Source organism: Kogia breviceps, chromosome 2 (genome assembly GCF_026419965.1).
Source record: "Kogia breviceps isolate mKogBre1 chromosome 2, mKogBre1 haplotype 1, whole genome shotgun sequence".
Classification (NCBI taxonomy): domain Eukaryota; kingdom Metazoa; phylum Chordata; class Mammalia; order Artiodactyla; family Physeteridae; genus Kogia; species Kogia breviceps.
The window spans coordinates 25,096,272-25,119,772 of record NC_081311.1 but is presented as its reverse complement, the minus strand read 5'-3'; the positions used below and the strand labels follow the sequence as shown (position 1 = coordinate 25,119,772).

Here is a 23,501-nt window from a genome sequence, read left to right as displayed (position 1 = left end):
TCATTCTATAAGCTAACCCATTACTTATATATTTAGTGAAACTTAGGGTGCCAAATGGTCCAGAGAGAAGAGAAGAGCTTGAAAATAGCTTTAAAGGTTATGTGTCTTGTCCCAGGTCCCATAGCTAGTCAGTGGTTAAAAGTGGGCCCCTTCAACCATGAAGCCACATGGCCTCATTTTATAAATAATATGTCATATGAAAGTTACATAGTTCGTTTGACTAAATGATTGCAGATGCAGAATCACATAACTTTATGAACAGATTGGAGTGGGCACTTTCATCTGACCCTGGGACAAAGTGCCAGACAGGGAGCCAAGGAATGCACACAGCTGAGTAGGAATGTAGAAGGAAGAAAGGAGCTAGGCATGTGAGCTCTTGTTAACAGGGATCCCCTTTGTCAAAAGATGCTTGTACTCAGGTATCAGACACTATACTTACTTTCTCCTCCTGCTTCCTTGCAAGGTAGTTGTTCAGGAAGGCTTCTCTGGAGCTTAGTTCTTCATCCAACAGTAAGGAAAACACAAGGTTGTTTATTTTCAATTCCTCCTGTAGAAATATTTAAAAAGGGGGAAAATGATCAATACGCCTACCTTTGAAAGGATTTCCTATTGAGGGTCACAAACTTGGCACTCAACAAGCAAGTTTATGACATACAAGTAAGAGAAATTCTTTTTAAGAAAAAGGGAATATAAATTTGCAATAACTGCTCAGTTTTTACCTTTTTCAATTTTCACTGTAAGATAAAACACATACATAGGAAAATACGTAAAACAAATGTAGAGTTGAATGAGTTATTATAAAGGCAAAACACCTTGTAATCACCACTCAATTAAGAACTAGAACTTTACCACTTTACCAGAGCCCTTTCCATGTGTCCTCATTCTAATCTCAAGCCTGATAATAACCATTTTCCTGACTTTTATAGTAATCACCGCTTTATGTTTCTTTGCAGTATTATTACCCAAATATGTATCCCTAGGCACTATTGTATAACTTGCTGGTGAAAAAACTGTCACATTTTAAAAGTCTCTTATAATCCACAGGTTCCCTTTCAGCCATTTCTTTTCCTCACATTTATTTGCAGTTATCTGTAGTTTCACCTAGTCTGGGTTTTGCTAACTGCATACTTATGGCAAGTTTTTCAGAGTCCTTTATCCCTTGTATTTCCTGAAAATTGGCAGCTGAATCAGAGGACAGATCAGACCTATGTTTGATCCTTTTATGAAGACCATAAAGGATATTGTGCTTTTTGATCAGGAAACAGGTAGTATCAAGTTGTCTTTCTTTTTGAGATGTTAGCAGCTGTAGATCTCAATGCCCGGGTCCATTAATCCATTGGGAGCTGCAAAATGGTGATGTTATATTTCTATCATTCCTTTTTCACTTACTGATTGAAATCCTCTTAAAAAGGATGCTTCTCCCTATCTATTTGGTTACCTAGCAGTGTAGTTCATACAGGAAAACAGTAAATACTTGACACTTTCTCTTTTTTAGTTTTTAGATAATAAATTTGTTGTTATCCTTTGATGGCATTTTTATTTTTAAAATATCACATTCATTAATCTAACAAATTTGATAGGTTTCAGTTAATTGTAATTATTATTATTGTTGAATCTTAAATTGTCCCATTTAGGGGAGATTTTAAAGTTGACTCCTGAGTCCTTTTGATGTTACTCAGTAGTAGTCTTTGATAGTTTCCTCATTGTCTTGTATGAAAAGATGTTCTAAGTATATCTTTTTAAAATAACAGCTTTATTAAGATGTATTTCACAATCCATACAATTCACTCCTTTAAAGTCTGTAATTCAATGTTTTTAAAAATCAGATTCCCAGTTGTGCAACCATCACCACAATTTTAGAATATTTCATCACACCTAAAAGAAATCCATTAGCAGCCATTTCCCATTTCTCCCCACACCTCCCAGAGGCCTTTGTTCCTCCACCCAAAGCAACCACTAATTAACTTTCTGTCTCTATGGATTTGCCTATTCTGGACATTTCATATATATGGAATCATTCAATATGTGGCCTAGAGTGTCTAGCTTCTTTCACTTAGCATGTTTTCAAGGTTCATCCATGTTGTAGAATGTATTATTACATTCTTTTTGTAGCTGAATAATATGCCATTATAGGGATAAACCACATTTTATTTATCCATTCATAGTTGTTGGACATTTGGATTATTTCTACTTTTTGGCCATTATGACTAACTCACTCTTAAGACTAATGTTGGAGCATTCATTCCCAATCTCCCCCCATCCAACTACCATATGCATACATCCCCTTCCTGCTGGGCCAGTGATTATGTTCTTCTATCTGTGGCCACGATAACTGAGGAACAGCCCCTCTCCCATGGCTACGGGTCTTGCTGGGTCCTGGTAATAGTGCCCTTCCCTTGCCTCTTTAACTCTAGGGATGACACTGGCTTCCCATTGTTTCTAGTCTCCGGCTGTTTCACCATTATTTATTGTTTCTCTTAACCCTGCCCATACCTCAGTGAAGAGTCCCTGCATTACCTCTCTTAAATGTAACCCTTTCAGGGTACCATTCCTATTAGGACCCTGACAATACAGACATCCTCCTGGAGGTTCCTTAACCTCTCTCATCTTTTTTGATTGACCCCTTTGCTTTGGTGAGATACATCTTCCATTAGCTTCCAGAGAATGGGTGCATATAAATTTTTGAGACCTTGCATTTCTAAAAATATTATTCTCCTCTCACATTCAATTGATAGTTTGATCAGACATAGAATCTAATGTTAGGTATAATTTTCCCTCAGGATTTAAAGCCTTCATTCTTGGTCTTCTTGCTTCTAAGTTATTGTATGCTTCATTTATATTCTTACTGCTGAATCAAATTAAGTCAGATTTTTCATCTGATCTTTTGGGGCATGTATATTATTCATTCATTCGACATACAGGATGAGTCCAGCCCTTTGCTAGTTGCTGGAAATACAAAAATGAACAAGGCAGACTCGGTCCCTACCCTCATGGAGCTTATAGTCTTGGGAGCATTAAAAAGTGATTCACAATAAATTAAAATTCAGTTGTAATAAGTGATAGGAAGTAAAAGAACAGAGTATATAACAAGAAGATCTAACCTAGTCTGGGACCTGACAGATGAGTAGATGTAGCCCAGGAAGCAGAGAAGTGGGCAGAGTCTTACTGCCGCGTGGGCAGGAAGGAGATGTGAACAGGAGGCAGAGAACTGAGCATGGCTCAGGGGGTGGGGGTGGGGTGGGGGTGGCACAGATGAGGCTGGAGCAGGAGTCACGGCCAGTGAGTGCAGGACCTGGATGCCAGACAGGGTGTTGGTCTTTATCCTAAGAGCAATGAGAGGCCTTGGAGGCTCCTTAAAAGAACAAGTCATATAAGTAAACCTTTTATTTACCTGGTTGACAACCATCTCCGCCCTCACTCTCCTTTCAAAGAGTCTTTTCAAATGTTCATCAAAATTCTGTGTGCTTTCTTGAATAGAGTTTTGAAGTTTCTTCATTTCTGTGTCTAATGACTAAAAGGAAATCAACGGCAAAGTTAACATTTAGGAACATCAAATGTTCCTAGGAAGTGGTTGTTTACATTTTGCTAAAAGAAAGGGGCAGGTGGAGGGCAGGCCCCAGTGAGGTACTCTGGGCTTCCCCTTTAACCAGAGATGTTTCTGCTGGGTCTGTTATATTGTGAATCTGAGATTTTTGCTTAAAAAAGATTACATTGGAAAAAAAAGTTAAAATCACTGATCAGGGCTAATGATGCAAGCAGACAGAGGTCTAGTAAAACAAATAGCAGCCAAGTTTTCCAGAAAATTCTGATTCTCTATACAGGACAGAAATTTCTAGGCACACAATCTGGCCCTAAGAAATCTTGATTTGTTTTTTTAAGTTATGAATACAGTTGGTGGTTGAATAACATGGGTTTGAGCTGTGTGTGTCGATTTATACGCAGATTTTTTTTCAACAAATGTGTATCACAGTACTACACCATCCACGGACGGTTGAATCCACAGATGTGGAGGGCCAACGGTAAAATTACGCTCGGATTTTCACTGTGAGGAGGGTCAGGGCCCCTAATCCTGAGTCATTTAGGGGTGAACTGTATATATACATATTTACGTTATTTATACTCTCTCTTGTTTTCTGTATGTTTTCTCCCTCCAAATAGTTGTACATCAGAAGGAAAAAGTATCACCTCCTTCTTTAAAATTCCAACAAGACTTAGCACTAAGCACACAGTAGGTAAGTAGAAAGATATAAATTTATATTTTTAAAGAGAATGACATCTGCAGATCAATCCTAGACATATTGTTACAAACTATTTTTACCTTAGAAATTTTGGGTAACTTTAAAATTTTGATATAACTTCAAATTTACAGAAAAGATGCAAGAATAGGACAAAGAATTCTCATATGCTTTTAACCAAATTAATCAATGGTTAATATTCTACCCCATTTCCTTTATCGCTTGCTCAGTCTCCCCCCCTTCCTCTCTCTCTCTCTCTCTCTCTCTCTCTCTCTCTCTCTCTCTCTCAACCATTTCAGAATAAGCTGCAGACACTTGAATACAGGCTAGTTAATTTGGGGTCTGCCACTCAGGTTAAGTCTGTCTGGCGTTTCCTATGCTTAGACCAGCATGCACATTTCTAGCAGGAATGCTCCACAAATCATGTTGTATCCTTCCCAGTGCATCACTTCAGGAGACACAGTGCTGCTTCGTTTCACTTTGGCTGATGTTAACTGTGATCACTGGGTTAGGTAGCACCTGCTAGTTTCTCTATGGTACCATTCCCGCTTTTCCATTTGTAATTGATTTGTGGCAAAATACTTTGAGACTATGTAAAAAATCTTGTTTCCCATCAAACTTTTGGCATCCATTGATAATTCTCACCTGAATCAATTATTACTATGATGGTAGAATGTTGTTATTATTTGAAATTTATTTTAAAAAACCAAGTTTTCTCTATGCTGGTTTAATAAAGGAAGAGACTAACCCTGGGAAGATTATGGAGAGAGAAGTTTAGCAAAATGTATAGAAATATGTGATACAAGGAGAAACACCACCTAAATTAGGCTAATTAAGCAATGAAGAAATATTAAAAATAAAACAAATACAGCTCTGGGCCAATTTGCTTATAATAATTTATGACACTATCTCATCGGAATGGAAAATCCTATGAATTGTGGCCTCCTAGTAGTTGTTTATCAAGCTCAGGTGTTTCTGGATAATGGAAGCATCATTATATGGCAAATGGCCAAAGACTCAGCCTCCTGAGGTCAGACTGTCCAAGGGTCCCCTATGCACCCTTCTTTAAAACACTGAGCTCTCTGGGCTGAAAGGAACTTTTTATGATATCAAAACAGCCTTTTGTTAAACCTGTTCTTCAGATGCCCCACACTCTTCTCATTGCAGGCCCTTCTCCATGCTTTTCCATCTGCCTGCTGTCCCTTCATCACACTTCAACCTGTTCATTCTTTCTCATTCTTCTAATGTGAGAACAAATGCCACTTTCTCAAGGAAGCCTTTCTTGGGTCCTGTCTTGGGCACTGTCTTGAGTCTTAGCAGCAAAGTCTGGCACAGGATTCCAGTGCACATGCTTTCTGGAGGGAGTGCTCTTTTGACACCTATACAGGGGTGAGGGAAACGGGTAGGAAGGGGCAGGAGCTGAGCTATGATGTGCTCTCAGGTGGCCCGGCCTTGGCCTGATTCTCGGGGGTATAAGGGTAATAGAGAGACTCTGCTGACATGTCCCAATTTGAGCTAAGAGGGCTGGACTTTCACACCCCCATCTCATCAGTCAATTGCTGGCTGTTCTGGGTGGGAGCAGTGGTATAACCTTGCAGTGTCTCTGGACAATAATGGCCCCCTTGGTCAGCCAAGGACAAGACTCCAGTGGCCTTGGGTACAAGCCTCTAGCTGCAGCAGTCACAGCAGCAAAGGGATGGGCAGGCCCAGGGGACCAGGTGAACACCCCAATCTAAGTCAGTGCCTCTGTGTTTATTGTTATAGATGGCATTTGAACTTGTCCTTCCTAATTTATCACATTGTAGTTCAATAATTATTTTGTGAATGTCCAGTTAATATATAACCCCCTTCACCACCAGATAGTGAACACTGAGGGTTGAGGGCTATGTCTTTCTATTCACGACGTGTCCCTTGGATCTAACATAGTGCACATAGTGGGAACTCAAGGAGTATGGGTTAAAAACACAAGTTTTTCCCTCAAACATTCCTGGGGGAATCTAATTTTGTTTAAAAATGTATCAGTTGCTGAGAAACGAGAAGCAGGGGAGGTGAGAGACAGGAGTCCAAGTAGGAAGGATGAATATACAATGCAAAATCCATCACGTCAAGATTTTCTCCCATTCCCGGGACTTCGCTGGTAGTCCAGTGGTTAAGAATCTGCCTTCCAGTGCGGGGGACGCAGGTTCGATCCCTGGCCCAGGAAGATCCCACATGCCATGGAGCAACTAAGCCCGGCCACCACAACTACTGAGCCCATGAGCCACAACTACTGAGCCCGCATGCTGCAACTACTGAAGTTCACGTGCCTAGAGCCTGTGCTCCTCAACAAGAGAAGCCACCGCAATAAGCCCGTGTGCACCGCAATGAAGAGTAGCCCCCGCTTGCTGCAACTAGAGAAAGCCCAGTCGGCGTGCAGCAATGAAGATCCAACGCAGCCAAAATATAAATTAAAAAAAAAATTTTTTTAGAAATGAGTGAAAAAATAATTCAGTGTCAGGGAAGTAGGTAGAGGTATAAAATGAGATAAGATTTGCATTAGTCAATAATTGTTGAAGCTGCATAAGGGGGTCATTATATATGTTTGACATTTTCCATAACAAAAGTTTTTTTTAAAAAAGATTCTTTTAACAGAGGGGAATTAGAGACAGTGAACATCAGTTTTTCGAGGAGACATCGAGCAGTGGATTGAGAAGAAAGTGGAGTCAAGGGGGTGTTTTTCTTTTCTATTAACTTTTTATTTTGAAATAAATTCAGACTAACCCCAAAATCACAAGAATAATACAAAGAACTCCAGAATCCCATTCAAGGGAGTCTTTTTTTTCTTTTGTATAAGATGAGAGATGTATACAATGTGTAAGACTACAGCATGTGTCTATGGAAAAATCCAGTAGAGGGGGAAAACTGACGATGCAGGGAAAGGGGGCAAATTGCTAGAGTAACAGCACTGAACAGGTAAGATGGGATGGGACCTAGTGCACGAGTGGAAGACCAGGCTTGGGCAGCTGCAAGGCCATTTCCCCCATAAGGAACAGAAAGGCAGGGAGAATCTCTGGATTCAACGCGGTGGGTGGTAGATGTGGCGGGAGAGGCGTAAGGAAAAATCTCTTTTAGTTGCTTCTCTTCTCCCAGTGAAAAAGAAGATAAGGTGAGAGTGAGTTGAGGGTCAGGTGTTGGAGGTTTGAGGATAGGGGAGAACACATGAAGGGGTCCTCTAGGATCTTGCTAGGATCTTGTAGTCCACCCACCAGCAGAAGCTGCACCATGTGGTTACTTGTTAGAAATGCAGAATCTCAGGGTCCTTCTATGTCCTCAGAATGATGGACTCTGAATTTGTATTTTAAAAAAGATCCCCCAAGTGATGTGGATTAAGCTAGGGGGAAATTGAAAGCTAGGGGGAATAGCATTGTTGAGCAGCTTTAGGGACACAATAAAGATTAAGGTCATTAGACTGAAACCAGTCAGTAGTTTTCCTTTACCCACTGCATGGTGCAGGTGCAGAGAAGGTTGAGTCCTGGTTTAATCAAGGCTGAGGTTTTACCAGGTGAGCATGGCCAAGGAGCAGGGGGTGAAGGTGTAGGCAGCAGACTATTTTACAGTGCAAGACTATGGAGTAAATGGCACCACTTTAGGCATCTATACTCCGTAACTTCTTGAAATCTTTACTGCATTCAAAACTACTCATTTTGGATAATATACAAAGACATTGTTAGAGGACTGCAGTGAATAAAAACAGGGACAAGTTAACAATACGTTCAAAGGAATTGTTCACCATAAAGCTGACAAACTGCCCTGCCTCAAATGATGGTATGATTTTACTTTCTTCACAGAAGAATAAATATCATTTACTTGGTTGTATACCATCACCTTTTACATCTCTATTATAATTGTAAGCACTTTTAATGTGGGAATGTTTCTTTGTGATGGAAGGATAAAAGTGGGAGACCTGCACTGCAAAAATCTCAAATTAGAACTTTATTGACTGTGTCATTTTTCTCTCATCTTTTCCTTGAAATTGAGAGCAAGTCAAGCAACAGTATACAACTCAAACTGACGTAGACAATAGAGAGCAGTACCTTGCAGTGCCTTGAACATACTACCATAGGTGTTCATTAGATACTTGAAGAATGAATGAAGGACCAAATGAACTGTAATGATGTGAAATTTGAAATCAATAAGAACTTTAAAAAATTGCTATATGTTCTTTTTGTTTTAAATTGTACTAAGCCTTTAAATTTATCTCCACTCGCTTCTTCAAATTCTCTTGAGAATTTAAGCCAAAACACCATCCCTAGGCTACTAAAGACACTGAGAAAATAAAGAGCACTTCATTTGAAAAGATACTGAAACAAAACCCTTGATAAGGTAGGTTACATTCTTTGATCTCTGACCTTTCTATACTTATCTCTTTCTTCATTTAATGCCTTGACTTTTTTCTCATACTCTTTGAATTGTTTCCTTTCCTCTTCAGACCACAAAGCATCAGGTTTTGACATGAAAGCAGGTTGAGGAATCACCTGAAGATATAAAGGAAAGCATATATTCTAGGTTAAACATAAATATAGCAATACAGTAAAACTCAGAGTTATTGTTACAGTTAAAATAAAAGAGCCCCTTTAAAGGGTATAGTTCTTCACATTGGCAAGGCAATGACCTAACACTTTGACCAAAGGATATGAAAAAATGTTACAATGGTTTTTCTGTCACTTAAATGAGGGCAAGCATTTTGGGATGTACCCTGACTCTTAGGTGACAAGTTCAGAAGCGTGAATTGATATCTTCATAGCTAGAACTATGCCTGAGCTCCAGGGATACCTATGTCAGGTACCAAAGGGAATGTTTCTTGGTGTATCTGGAGAATTAGAGGTGCAGTATTATCCCTGCTTTCTGTAGAGACCCAAACAACTGTGGTTGTTTTTTTGTTGTTGTTCATTTGTTTGCTTTTCATCAGATTGGAAGGCAAGCCTTGGGTTTCAAACTTCTTCTTTGCCTGATGTGGTAAGTTCATAAGGTACTGGGGGGTGATATATTTGTCGCTGTAGAATTTCTACAACTCAGGTCCACATGGGAAAAAAATGGTCACATTTAAGTAGCTCTTTCCATCCCATTCCACCTTCCACAAGAATGGCCAGGAATCTCACCATTCTCAAAATGTCTTCCTTCTTGACTTCCAGAACTCCTCCCATCATGTCCATGAGGGCTCGGCATCTCGTGTTGGGGCCCTTGGGAAAGAGCCAAGGTCAAAGAGGGTCACTGAGACAGAGATCTGACACTCCAGTGGCACTGGGGACAGCCCCCCTGTCCCCAGGGTTAGAATGGCTGCATTTAGGATTGGGGAGGATGGGCAGTGGCATGCATGGAGGGGAGAAGAGGAGGCCACTGAGATTCTAGTGACCTCTGACCACGACAAATGCCTGATGTGTTTCTATGGTGGAGTACAAGACTATTCAACCAAATTAGGAACAAATATCCCTAAAAGGAAAAGGGTCTTAGGTACCATCTGAAAAAAAAACTGCATACCTGTGACAGAAGCAATCGCTCCATTTCACAGGTCACAAGCAATTCTGTTTTGGCTTTTTGCCATGGATTAATATGTCTCTGAGCTGTAATCTGAAAGAGAAAATGTGGTTTCCTGCTGTTATTCTTACAAAATTCAAGCCATAAATTTCTTTCCACATACCGGGAAGAGGTTAGAAGGGATTAAGGAGATAGAGGGACTATCCAGATTTTGCAACCAATTTCCTATCTTGGAATGAAGATGAGGTCCAAAATGAGAGAGTTAGAAAAATAGATGGTTACTGTTAACAGGGACTGTATAAGTGTTTGTTATTACTTCTAAGCAACACTATTATCTTTTGCCCCAAAGTAATCAAGATGGTTTCATGTGAGCAAGGGTATTCTCTTTGAGTTACTTTTTATAAATGAAATATGATTATATTTGAATTGTTTTCTTTAAGTATTTACTTGTAACTGTATTTGTGCAAAACACCTTTTAAGAAGGCTGTCCAGTGAGCCCCTTTCTCTGGGACCCATACTACTCTAATGGCTAGATAATTACTGGAGCTCCATCAGCCTCATTCCCATTATGTGACCCAGCCTCCATGGGTACAGGTGCTGGACCCAAGTTGGGCCAAGAAGCCCCTTCCCAGGCGAATCCAGAACTAGGACTAAGAGATTATAGTTTGGACAAGTTGCTCTCTTGAGCATAGGCGATATAACATAGAAACTGCTACAGGCAGCTGAGATGCAGAGAGAAGTGAGTCAAGAGATGAAGAAAGAGCACTTCTGGACTCTCCACAAGGTTCCAGTGTGTGGTTCCTGCTTCTTTCTAGGCTTAGTGTCCAAATCTTCTCTGGACTCTATGGCATTCATAGAAGAAATCCTCATTATTGCTGGGGCTATGTTAACTGTTTTTGTTACTTGTAACCAAGAATGCTACCTTATATTGTTGCTTCTGGTAGCAAAAACAAGAAGAATAAATAAGAGCCTGGAAAATGTCATGAGAAAGAAGGGAAGAGATGATGTACAGATAATCGTACCTCAGTACTTTCCACAATAAGAGTTCTCTCTGGCTTCTCACAGTCCTCAAATTCTGGTTGCCAGACTGATTCTTCCAACTCCAGATCCAAAACAATTTCTTGAATTCTTACATTTTTTTCCTTCACACGTGCAATTTCACTCTCTTTTTGTTTATATGCCGCATCAAACTCATTATTGAAAGCAGTTTTTACCTTGTAAATAATATCCTAAAATATCAATATGTTATTATAAACACACCATGTATTATACCTTTACTGGCAACATGGTCCCACAGTTTTACTTTCCCTCCAAAATCACTTTACAAACTATAAGCAAATTAATCTTTCTAAAATACTATTTATATTGTCACTTCTTGGTTCAGTAATCTATAGTGGCATCCCACCATGGGTAAGGTTAAGCAACAGCATAACTGTTATACTACAACGTACTTCCAGAAATGTACGATGTAACTCAGTGTGCAGGTATATTGATAAGTGGGTAATGGATACTTGGAGGCTCTTTGGGCTATTCTCTCTACTTTTGTGTATGTTCTTTAAAAAAATCCATCATAAAAATATTTAAAAAGCAATATTCGGTATTAAAGTTGGGAAATATCTTTTCTTTGGAACCAGGTTTGGGGACAGGAGGTGAGGAAAAGATGGCCTATAGAGGTCTGGAGAATCTTCCATAGAAGCACAACTACACACAATATTCTGCCTCTGTATGGACAGGTCATTTTCAGGTAGAAAGGGAACCCAAGCTGTCCAGTTGGATCAGCCAGTTACTAAGGTGGATGTGGGTCCAACTGGATTGCTCCTAGCTCTGCTGAGTAGAATGGTGGGTCAAACTAAAAGTAGACTTGACTTTACCGTCAGACTTCAGTCTATATATCTATCCTACTGAAGATGAAACCATTAAAGCAGGGTAGAAAATGATCTTAACAGCTGGCACCAGAATTTCTCTTAGGCTGAAATTACTTTCTTGCAGGGAAACACCTTAATAAAGCAGCAGGAAGGTGAGACACTGAGGGCATAGGTCAGCAGAAGCTAAGCAACAAAAGGGATAACTCAACGGTTCTCAGTATAAATACACAGGAATTTTAGGTATTGGAGGAGACAAAGAAGAGAAAAAGATAGGAAGGGAGAGCAGGGTAACACAGCAGGAGGCTAGAACTCAAATTGCAGACATGGCTGAAGGATATTCAAGAATAGGAATGGCCAAACATTAAATTTCAAACCAACTGCATTGGTGCAATCTCAGTTACTGAGTTTTCGAAAACCTTCAGTAGGCATGTACAGGTGTGTTCTGAAACTGACTTGTTTGGTTGAAAGCAAGGAGTAGGAGCTTAGAGCCTGGAGTAGGTACTTAAAGCCTGAAGGACACCATACCTTATCCCTGAGCCCCAGAACTTATAGAAATCTTAGAGAGGAAATTGTATTTTCCTAGATTAAGGAGATAGATAAGCATTCACATCCTGATCTTACAAGGAGGTCCTAATTGACATCTGAGTTACCTAGAAGTTGGCATTCAAGGATTTCTTTTATCTTTGAGTTTCCCGAAGATCTAAGTAGAAAAATGGTTTGCGGTGTTAGCCAGTGGAGGTGCTCTTTAGAAAACCTGGTATCACAGAACCCACTCCAAATGGATGAAAACAACTCTTGTCCATGAGCTCTGTTTAAAGAACATGGATGCTAGCCATGTGGATATTTCTCTGTGTACTTTACAGACATCATTTGATTGGCATTAGATTTCAATTTGAGCCTTTGCAAGACACCTCATGGAAAGTTTTAGAGATTTTCAAGGGTAAAGAAAAAATTCACCCACTTTCAGTAATATAATTTGGTTGATTTTCTCCTCTCTGGACTGAAGTTCCAGTTGGCTTGACAACAAAGAGGTATGTACCGTAAAATCAGTACTCAGACTACCAAGCAGGTAATTGGGCAAGTTGGTATCTTTTGCTGTCCCATCTTCTTCCTCTTCTTCATCCTCCTCTTCATGATGCTTTTTAACCAAGGTAATTGCAGACTGAACCTCTACAATTTCCTTCTGTAGCTAAATATAGAAAAAGATGAAATGAAAGTTATGCAATAAGAAGAATTCTCTAAAGGGCAATTTTGGGACAACTTAATTATTTCAACAATCATTTTAATATGTTAATTGTCTTGCCAACAACTGAATTTAAAGTGATGTCCTGAACCTGCTGAAGAGAAAGCCTCAGAAATAGACTGTAGATAAATCATAAGAGTAAAAATTCTTCTTGATAGTGTGTAATATTCATATTTTTCTGTCAGGATGACAGCTGCTTGTAAATATTTTGAGTCTTTCTTGGTACTTAAGCATTAAAAACTATACTTTCTCTTCATATTTCACAAAGCAACTTATCCACATAGGACTGGTATATGTATGTAAAAAGAATTAAGCATGCCTTCATTTTAGTTTTAGAAAAAGAATGGATGCAAAGTTCTGGCCAAAATGAAACTATGCCAATTGGGCAGTGTTTTTAAGTGGTTTGACAGAGATTGCTGGAAAAAAAAAGCTAGGATTGCTTTAGGAAAACCGTAAATCCCACCAAAACAGATTCTACTTCATCCTTGGCCAACTATCTTAAAACACAATCCCCAGTGATAAGAGGTGGTAAAAAGAGTATGTGTGGATGAAGAACTTCTGACCAGGACAAGAACAAAATCCCAAATCTCAATTTTAAAAGTATATCATCATATTTGAGGGATAGCCAATGTTGTTAGGATATATGCTCCTTACATGGATATAGGCTCCTATATTCATTAGAATATATTCCGACACATAAACAAGGAATATAAACATAAACACAAACAATATCTAAACATATTTTAAGTAGTATTCCAACTCAAGTCTGTATGAAGGAAATCCTGAAACAAAACACATCACTTATATAAACACATATATATTTAAAATTGTACTTTAAGACACTTTGCTTCAATCTTTTTTTGCTGCACAACTCTCTTCAATTCTTTCAACTCTTCATCTGTGCGTTCTTTCATTGGGAAGTTCTCAACCACACATGGGATGTGAAAGCACTTGGGAAAAAAAGCAAAATGAAATAAATCCATTTTTAGAACAATTGTGTGTATCCGGGGCAGAGTGGGGCATGTTTTCTCTCATCAAAATTAATCCATAGGTTATCATGCATGAGTGAAATGGCCCATGGAAGCTTTCTTTAAAATAAAACTATGTAGAGATTATCACACTAAGTGAAGTAAGTCAGAAGGAGAAAGACAAATACCATATGATACCACTTATATGTGGAATCTAAAATATGGCACAAATGAACTTATCTACACAATAGAAACAGAGTCATAGACATAGAGAACAGACTTGTGGTTGCCAAGAGGAAGGAGGGAGGGAGAGGGATGGACTGGGAGTTTGGGGTTGGTAGATGCAAACTATTACATTTAGAATAGATAAAAAACAAGGTCCTAATGTATAGCACAGGGAACAACACTCAATATCCTGTGATAAACCATGATAGAAAAGAATATAAAAAAAGAATGTCTATATGTGTATAACTGAGTCACCTTGCTGTACAGCAGAGATTGTCACAACATTGTAAATCAACTCTACTTCAATTAAAAAAAAAAGAAATAAAATAAAACAATGTATGCCTTCAGTATTGGTATAAACTTTGTATAAAAAATACTGTGCTTTTGTGAAAGATTTATTTCTAGAGCAGTGCTTCTCAACCAGAAGTGATTTTGCTGGCCACTGTCCCCATCCTCTCCAGCCCCCCAGGGACATTTGGCAATGTCTGGAGACATTTTTTTTTTTTTTTTTTTTTTTTTTTTGCTGTACGCGGGCCCCTCACTGTTGTGGCCTCTTCCGTTGCGGAGCACAGGCTCCGGACGCGCAGGCCCAGCGGCCATGGCTCACGGGCCCAGCCGCTCCGCGGCATGTGGGATCTTCCCGGACTGGGGCACAAACCCGCGTCCCCTGCATCGGCAGGCAGACTCCCAACCACTGCGCCACCAGGGAAGCCCTGGAGACATTTTTGATTGTCACCGATTGGGGTGGTGGAGTCTGCTGGGGCCTGGTAGATAGAGGGCAGGGATGTTGCAAAATCCTCCAATCCTTAGGTCAGCCCCTACAACAAAGAATTATGCAGCCCCAAGTGTGCTGTTCTCAAGAAACCCTGTTTTAGAGCAATACTCAATCACATAAATGGAGGGTGACCAATACTTCATTATCTAAACAGGGGGCATATTTGAATGTGAAAAAGGTGCTGTTAATAGTTACTTTAGGCATAAACTGGGACTCTTGGTCACCCTACACAAAGAGGGAAACTGTGTTGGGAGGAATCTCAATAAAAAGGCACAAAAAACAGTCCTTTAGAAAATGTGAAGGCAGGGGATTCCCTGGTGACACAGTGGTTAAGAATTCAACTGCCAATGCAGGGGAGATGGGTTCAAGCCCTGGTCCGGGAAGATCCCACATGCCGTGGAGCAACTAAGCCTGTGCGCCACAACTACTGAGCCTGCGCTCTAGACCCTGCGAGCCACAACTACTGAGCCCACGTGCCACAACTACTGAAGCCTGCGCGCCTAGAGCCCGTGCTCCGCAACAAGAGAAGCCACCGCAACAAAGAGTAGATCCCACTCACCGCAACTAGAGAAAGCCTGCGCGCAGCAGCGAAGACCTAACACAGCCAAAAGTTAAAAAAAATAAATTAAAAAGAAAGATCATAAACATCTCACCATGAATATTTTTTTAAAAAAAGAAAAAGAAAATGTGAAGGCAGGTACAGGTAGAAATGTGAATAATATGCAGAGCAACTTAGCTCATGCGCAACAACTACCGAGCCTGTGCTCTACAGCCGGCGACCCACACTATTGAGCCCACGGGCCACAACTACTAAAGCCCGTGCGCCTAGAGCCCGTGCTCCACAACAAGAGAAGCCACTGCAATGAGAAGCCATGCACCGCAACGAAGAGTAGCCCCCACTCGCCGCAACTAAAGAAAGCCCACATGCAGCAACGAAGACCCAGCGCAGCCAAAAATAAATAAATAAAATAAATAAATTTACTTTTTAAAAAAGAAATGTGAATATTATGTCTAGTTTTCAATCTGTGTGGAATGTGAGTGAAGTGGCTTTTTGGAATAGATAGATATTGAGACCCGGTTGCAGGTGGTGTCGTAAGGGAAAGAGGGAAAGAGGTGCTGAAACAAAGCTTAAGAGATGCTGGCTTAGAAGCACATGGGGACTGAGCAGAGGAAAGAACGAGACACGGGAAAATGACACATCGAGGTGGAGTCAGTACAATAACGGGCAAGGTGTGCTTCGAATGCTTTCCTATATATGGATTTTCTTAAACTTTTTCTTTTTTAAATTTTCTGCCATGAGACTTTCCATGAAAATTTTCATTGGCAAAGGTGTTGTACCTGAAGTTCTATCTGTTACCTTAAGAGCTCGGCCTTTCACAGCCATCGAATTCCAGCATTCTCCTTTGATAAGTTCAGCCAAATATCTCTTGGCTAGGTTTTGCATCTCAGCATCCTTTCTTATCTTAAGGAACACAAATGAAGGGAAAAGTAAAAATGAAAATGTGGCCTCAATTGTAAAAACCAGATGCACTTGGAGGGGGATACTTCCCTGTCTTTGGTTTAGTCTGGAGGCTTAGGATTCCATTCACTGAGGACTAGGGTGTCAACACAAACACCACTAAGGCAGGCAGGTCCTACACAGCAGCCAAGGCAGGTGTGTGGGCAGTTGCACAGCCATGGTAGATGGATAGCTAACACACACACCATCACAGATCTGGCTGGTTGGCGCTAGGTGGTAAAGCAAACCCACTGTGCCAAGTCTTCCTGTTTTATTAGAAAAGTTTGAAATATGTAAATGTTGGTTTAATCCTTGTCAATGCATATTTGAAGTGGCATTTTGTGACCTCTGTCTTGGGGTCTTTATTGCACTATATTCTTCTATTGTTTATGTCCACTGTGAAATGAACGTTCCACTATTCTTGGGGATCGTATGATGTACCTTTTGCCATTTAGAAACATATGTTACCTCAATAAGTTTTATCTCCTTAAGTGGTTAAGTATTCTTATCTTAATAAAGTTTGCCAAAAGAGCTGGCATGAAAGTGACACCCAACAATCCTTAGTCCTTAGGGTCCTCTTCAGAAACTTTAAAAAAAAATTTTTTTACTGAAGTATAGTTGATTTACAATGTTGTACAGAACCTCTTTTTTTTTTTTTTTTGCATTTCACTTTGTTGGCAGATCATTAGCAAACTAGCTGAAAATAATATCTCCCAGATTAGAAAATGTCTTATTTATTTATTCATTCATTCATTTATTCATGTTGATTTTATTCATTGTCTGAACAAATACCTTGTTTAATTTGCGTTTTATTTATTTTTGATTTTACCCATTGAGTTAATGGCTAATACAATTTTAAATTATTTTTTCTTTCTTTTTTTTTCCAGAGATCAAAAATGTTCTTTATTTAGAAATAAAGAAGGTATCTGATGGGCTCTGGATATGATGGTAGACTGGACATGGCTGAGGAAAGAATCTCTGAGCTAGAGAATGTAACAATAGAATGTTCAAAGACATAGAATTCCTTTATTCCTTTTTAATTTCTATGGAATCTGTAGTGATGTCCCTCTTTTCTTCCTAACATTAGTAATTGTATCTATCTCTTTTTTTCTTAGCTTAGCTATAGGCTTATTCATTTTATCAATCTTTTCAAAGAATCGGCTTTTGATTTCATTGATTCTTTTTTTTTAAATTTTATTTTTTTATACAGCAGGTTCTCGTTAGCTATCCATTTTATACATATTAGTGTATATATGTCAATCCTAATCTCCCAATTCATCACACCACCACCACCACCACCCCCGCCACTTCCCCCCTTGGTGTCCATACGTTTGTTCTCTACATCTGTGCCTCTACTTCTGCTCTGCAAACCGGTTCTTCTGGGTTCCACATATATGTGTTAATATACGATATTTGTTTTTCTCTTTCTGACTGACTTCACTCTGTATGACAGTCTCTAGATCCATCCACATCTCTATAAATGACCCCATTTCATTTCTTTTTATGGCTGAGTAATATTCCATTGTATATATGTATCACCTCTTCTTTATCCATTCGTCCGTCGATGGGCATTTAGGTTGCTTCCATGTCCTGGCTATTGTAAATAGTGCTGCAATGAACATTAGGGTGCATGTGTCTTTTTGAATTATGGTTTTCTCAGGGTATAGGCCCAGTAGTGGGATTGCTGGGTCATATGGTAATTCTGTTTTTAGTTTTTTAAGGAACCTCCATATTGTTCTCCATAGTGGCTGTATCAATTTACGTTCCCACCAACAGTGCAAGAGGGTTCCCTTTTCTCCACACCCTCTCCAGCATTTGTTGTTTGTAGATTTTTTTTTTTTTTTTTGTGGTACACGGGCCTCTCACTGTTATGGCCTCTCCCTTTGTGGAGCGCAGGCTCGGGACGCACAGGCTCAGCAGCCATGGCTCACGGGCCCAGCTGCTCTGCGGTATGTGGGATCTTCCCAGACCGGGGCATGAACCCGTGTCCCCTGCATCGGCAGGCGGACTCTCAACCACTGCGCCACCAGGGAAGCCCTGTAGATTTTTTGATGATACCCATTCTAACTGGTGTGAGGTGATACCTCATTGTAGTTTTGATTTGCATTTCTCTCATAATTAGTGATGTTGAGCAGCTTTTCATGTGCTTCTTGGCCATCTGTATGTCTTCTTTGGAGAAGTGTCTATTTAGGTCTTCTGTCCATTTTTGGTTTGGGTTGTTTGTTTTTTTAATATTGAGGTGCATGAGCTGTTTATATATATTGGAGATTAATCCTTTGTCTGTTGATTCATTGGCAAATATTTTCTCCCATTCTGAGGGTTGTCTTTTTGTCTTCTTTGCAGTTTCCTTTGCTGTGCAAAAGCTTTTAAGTTTCATTAGGTCCCATTTTTTAATTTTTGTTTTTATTTCCATTTCTCTAGGAAGTGGATCAAAAAAGATCTTGGTGTGATTTATGTCAAAGAGTGTCCTTCCTATGTTTTCCTCTAAGAGTTTTATAGTGTCCAGTCTTACATTTAGGTCTCTAATACATTTTGAGGGTATTTTTGTGGATGGTGTTAGGGAGTGTTCTAATTTCATTCTTTTACATGTAACTGTCCAGTTTTCCCAGCACCACTTATTGAAGAGACTGTCTTTTCTCCATTGTATATCCTTGCCTCCTTTGTCATCGATTAGTTGACCATAGGTACATGGGTTTATCTCTGGGCTTTCTATCCTGTTCTACTGATCTATATTTCTGTTTCTGTGCCAGTGCCATATTGTTTTGATTACTGTAGCTTTGTAGTATTATTTTTTCTTAAACAGCTGTTTTGGCATATTAATTGTCAGAACCTGTCTGATTCCCAGGCTCCTCCATTCCTCCCCTTGCTACTCTTGAGGCTATTTGATCAGTCCCTCCAGAATAATGCTAATACTGTGTCTAGGTGGTCATTACTGGGCTTTGGTCTTTGCCGTTGTTGAGATCCTGGCCAGGGTGGGCTAGTAGCCTGGTCCCTTTAGGACTGGGATCCTTAGCTCTTCCTAGGGGTTAGTGTTCTGCTCCCAGGTGGATTTACGGCACCATCTGCTAACACTGTTCTGTCCTGGACTGTCTTGTTCTACTATCACGCCCAATCTAGGGTTGATATCTCTTCAAAAGCCCGGATCTCAGGAAAACTAAACAACGAGAGGGAAATGAGCATGTGAAGAGCACCCCTCTGTACCAAAGCCTGCGACAGAGGATCAAGGAGGCTCCTCGAGGGATGCACAGGAATTTGATAAGCAGCAAGGGGTGGGGGCATCTGGGGCAGAGGCACAGGGTGGGGGTCAGGTGAGCAAAATGGCTTCATCAGTAGTCAATAGGTCAACAGTTCAGAGGAGCGGGTTCATGGGGCCGAGTAGTCAGACAAGAGCTTGGAGAAAAAAGCAATGAGAGGGTGAGGATGGGGGCAGGCACCTAAGCCCAACTCATTTTAGAGTGATCAAGATGAATGGGTTGGGAGGACATGGTGCCAGAATAGGAGGTGGCATTCCAGGCCTGTGAGGTCAGGGCCGAGGAGGATGAGCCAGAAGCCTGGTGGGCAGACTAGGACTGCTTACCTGCTCAGACTCGAGTTGTGGACTCCTAGCCAAGTGACTCGAGCACCTAAGCCTTAGTTTAATTAAGTGGGGAAAACAATAACCTACCTTTTTGGATTGCTGTGTTGATCAAATAACATTCAAAAAGCCCCTAGATTGGTGTCTATCTGTTATAATAAGGAAAAGGGATCATTTCTAACAGCTTCCTGTTGTATGTTTAAAAACAAAAGCCAAATTCTTCACAACATACAAGGGCTTCAGAGCTGGCTTCTGCCTACCTCTCCCACCTCATTCCGTGAGGCCCTCTCCTGTCCACTGTGCTACAGCCTTTCTGGCCTTTCTGGCCCTGGAATACCCTGAGCAATTTCTGCCTCAGAGCCTTTGTTCTTGCTGCTCCCTTTGCCTGACACTCTCTTTCCTCAGATCTTTGTATAGCCAGCTCCCTCTCTTCTCTTAATTTGCAACTGAAAGGTCCCCTCTTTAAAGTTGTCTTCTCTGACCACAGAAGGAGATCCCCCACATCTATTATCGAATCTGGTTTGTTTCCATCATATAATATATAGAGATTTGTTTATGGTCTCTGTTCTCTACTACAGTAGCCCCATGTGGGTGGGACCTATCTGTATTATTCATTGTATCCCCAGCACCTACAGTAGTGCCTGGCATGTAATAGGTGTTCAATAAATGTTGCAGAATGAATGAATGGATGGGCGAATGAACATCCAGGTGAATTTTATCTCCTTGAGTTAGTCCCTTGAGGTACTTTTGGTATTAATTCTGTTATCTAATATATTTCCTCTCATTCTCAGCCTCATGTCATTTACCATTTGGACAGATCTGCCTCATTTTCACATCTTCATTCCAGTCATTAATAAACATGTTTAACAGGACAGAGTCCTGGGGCACATGATTGGAGATTTCTCTCCTAGAATCATCAGTCAAATAACAAGTCTCTTTTTGGTGTAGTTGTTTAACCAACTATAATCCACTTAAATGTCCTTATATCCAGCTTTATTTAATTCTCTTGTTCAGTGGGGAAAATGTTTTTATACTTGCACACTCAAGGAATCAAATGTACTGTGCAGGTTGAGAGAGAGGTTGCTTAAGAACATCCTGTGTAAAACACTCTTAAGGCTTTTACCCAAAATAAAATCCATATGAGTAAGCAATGTGTTGTGACTGCCAAAAAACAGTGCAAAGGGTGAATTAATAGAAGTACAGTACCTAGAAAAATGGAGGTTTCAGTTTACGATTTTCTCTAAACTGGAAAGATAATAATTAAAGTTCTTTTGTGGGTGCCATACAGAAATAAAATGAAATTAGAGGAAAACTACAATAATAATAAAACTATTAAAATTACAGTATATGATATCATAGGAGCTGGGACAGTTAGCCTAGACAAGATACTTAGGTCACATGGTAATTCCTAGTCTTCTCTAACCACTTTCACAGTGGCTATAGAGATGGTGTTCAAAGAGTAGAAGAATCAGTGAGTACAGGGAGAAAGATTTCAACTCTAATTAAGAAAGGGCTTACTAAACCAAAAATGTTTGAAGTTGGTATGAGGTGGCTGAGGAGATCTCTAAAAATGTTCAAATATATGGTGGAAGATGGTTGGCATTAATGTCATGGGGGAGAGACAAACATCAGATGTCTGGCTGGTCTAGATGTTCTTTCCCCTGACTCCCAAATTCAATAATTCTCTGACTCATTCCATTTGTATGCACTAAATTTGCTGTATTCACATCACGCTGGAAAAGGTTTGTTTTATTTGCATTATCCTAGAAAAGTTCTCCTTCCTATTTTCTTTTTACTTTCTTTATTAAATCTTTATGGTACTTAAATCAGATTTTTCCATACCTTTGCCACTTCTTCCTCACTTTCATCGTGGAGTCTTTCCAGTTCTTCAAGATCCAGGCCAAATTCTTTTTGCTCTAATTTTGCAATATTATCTACTGCTTCATTTTCTTCCATCATGTCCAGAATCTGAATTTTCCAATAGTAAAGGATGGAGACAAGCAAAGAATGAAACTTTAAAGGGATGGTTTTCTGAGTCTCTTCAGACAGCAACCAATTTAAAAAAATAGATATTCTGTTTGCCTAAATGTAACTATCAAATAAAGAATTAGGTTATAGGCTTATTTAGCTTTTAAGGTTTAATCCATAAAAGCTCATTCATCTAAAAACAACAAAAATATGTAATGACATTAAGGAATTACTGATATTTAGGTGTGCTAGTAGTATTATTATTAAGTATTTTCAGAGTTCTTATCTTTTAGACACATATACTTAAATAATTAAAGGTGAAATGATATGACATCTGGGGTCTTTTTCAAAACAGGGGAGAGGATAGTGGATGGTGTATAGAGGAAAAAATATTGGTAATTAGATTTATTATATTATTATTCCCTCCACTTTTATATATATTTGAACATTTCTATAATAAAAATATCTTTAAAAGTTTATAGCTTCAAAAAATTCAGTGACAAAGGGCACACATTACAACATATATGACAAAATATTAATATCTTCAAAATATAAAGAGCCCTTACAAATAAACAAAAACAACAAAGACAATATGAGAGAAAAAAATAAGGACTTCAGTTTCAAAATGGACTGAGAATGGGCTTTACAATCTTCCTTTCTTGCCCCAATCCATAAAACTAAGAGGAAAAAAAGTGTATAATAAATCAATAAATCAAACACTGCAATTAAGAGGGGGAAGAAAAGGATCCTTCAACAGCATGGAAACTGTAAAGTCTGAAGGATGAAAATCAGTTGGATCTGAATGATGCATCATGGCCCCATGGGTCCCCAGGACAGAGCTCAGCAAAAGGTAGACTGGAATACCTGCTGAAGTCAGATCTCCTACACATCTTCTTCCCAAGCTTGCTGAACTGGTGTAGTGAAATTATAATAGGGAATTTCAATTATAAAGAGTGAGAGAGTGGCATGGACTTACATATACTACCAAATGTAAAATAGATAGCTAGTGGGAAGCAGCCGCATAGCACAGGGAGATCAGCTCTGTGCTTTGTGACCACCTAGGGGGGTGAGATAGGGAGGGTGGGAGGGAGATGCAAGAGGGAGGAGATATGGGGATATATGTATATGTATAGCTGATTCACTTTGTTTTACAGCAGAAACTAACACACCATTGTAAAGCAATTATATTCCAATAAAGATGTTAAACAAATAAAAAAGATGAGCATGCAATAAAATGGAAAATAAAAATGGATCACAAAATATTTGGGGAACAACAAGACCACTGAAGACAGACAATAAATTCAATAAACAGAAAACTTGTTATGCAAAGAGAAAGAGTTAATTAAGCAAGAAGAGTAGAATTTTACAGTAACTAGGGATGCAAAATATTAGATCATAAAATAATCAAGAGATTATGGAACTTAAAAGTTTAATCTTTGAAACAAACAAAAAATTCGACAGATGGGCTGAATAGCAAAACGGATACAGTTGAAGATAATTAATGATCTGTAAAAGTCAGTTAAGAATTCTCCCTGAGTGTAACAAAGGATAAAAAGATGAAAATGTGAAAGAAAAATTAATAAACATGTATGACATATCTAGAAGTACTTGTTACTAATATGACTTTAAGAAGGAG

At 39.4% G+C, this 23,501-nt stretch overlaps 1 protein-coding gene across 1 annotated transcript in view; it reads right to left on the bottom strand.

Moving 5' to 3' along the window:
- CFAP43 (cilia and flagella associated protein 43) overlaps positions 1-23,501 on the bottom strand; it is a 105,459-nt gene that overhangs the window by 14,912 nt on the left and 67,046 nt on the right. The window contains exons 20-29 of the mRNA XM_059054358.2: positions 21,740-21,865; positions 16,183-16,287; positions 13,691-13,807; positions 12,576-12,803; positions 10,772-10,978; positions 9,753-9,842; positions 9,374-9,454; positions 8,624-8,749; positions 3,392-3,511; positions 440-547 (exon numbers count right to left, since the gene is read on the bottom strand). Of these exons, the coding sequence (XP_058910341.1) occupies positions 440-547; positions 3,392-3,511; positions 8,624-8,749; positions 9,374-9,454; positions 9,753-9,842; positions 10,772-10,978; positions 12,576-12,803; positions 13,691-13,807; positions 16,183-16,287; positions 21,740-21,865 (1,308 nt within the window). The remainder of the gene's footprint in view (positions 1-439; positions 548-3,391; positions 3,512-8,623; positions 8,750-9,373; positions 9,455-9,752; positions 9,843-10,771; positions 10,979-12,575; positions 12,804-13,690; positions 13,808-16,182; positions 16,288-21,739; positions 21,866-23,501) is intronic.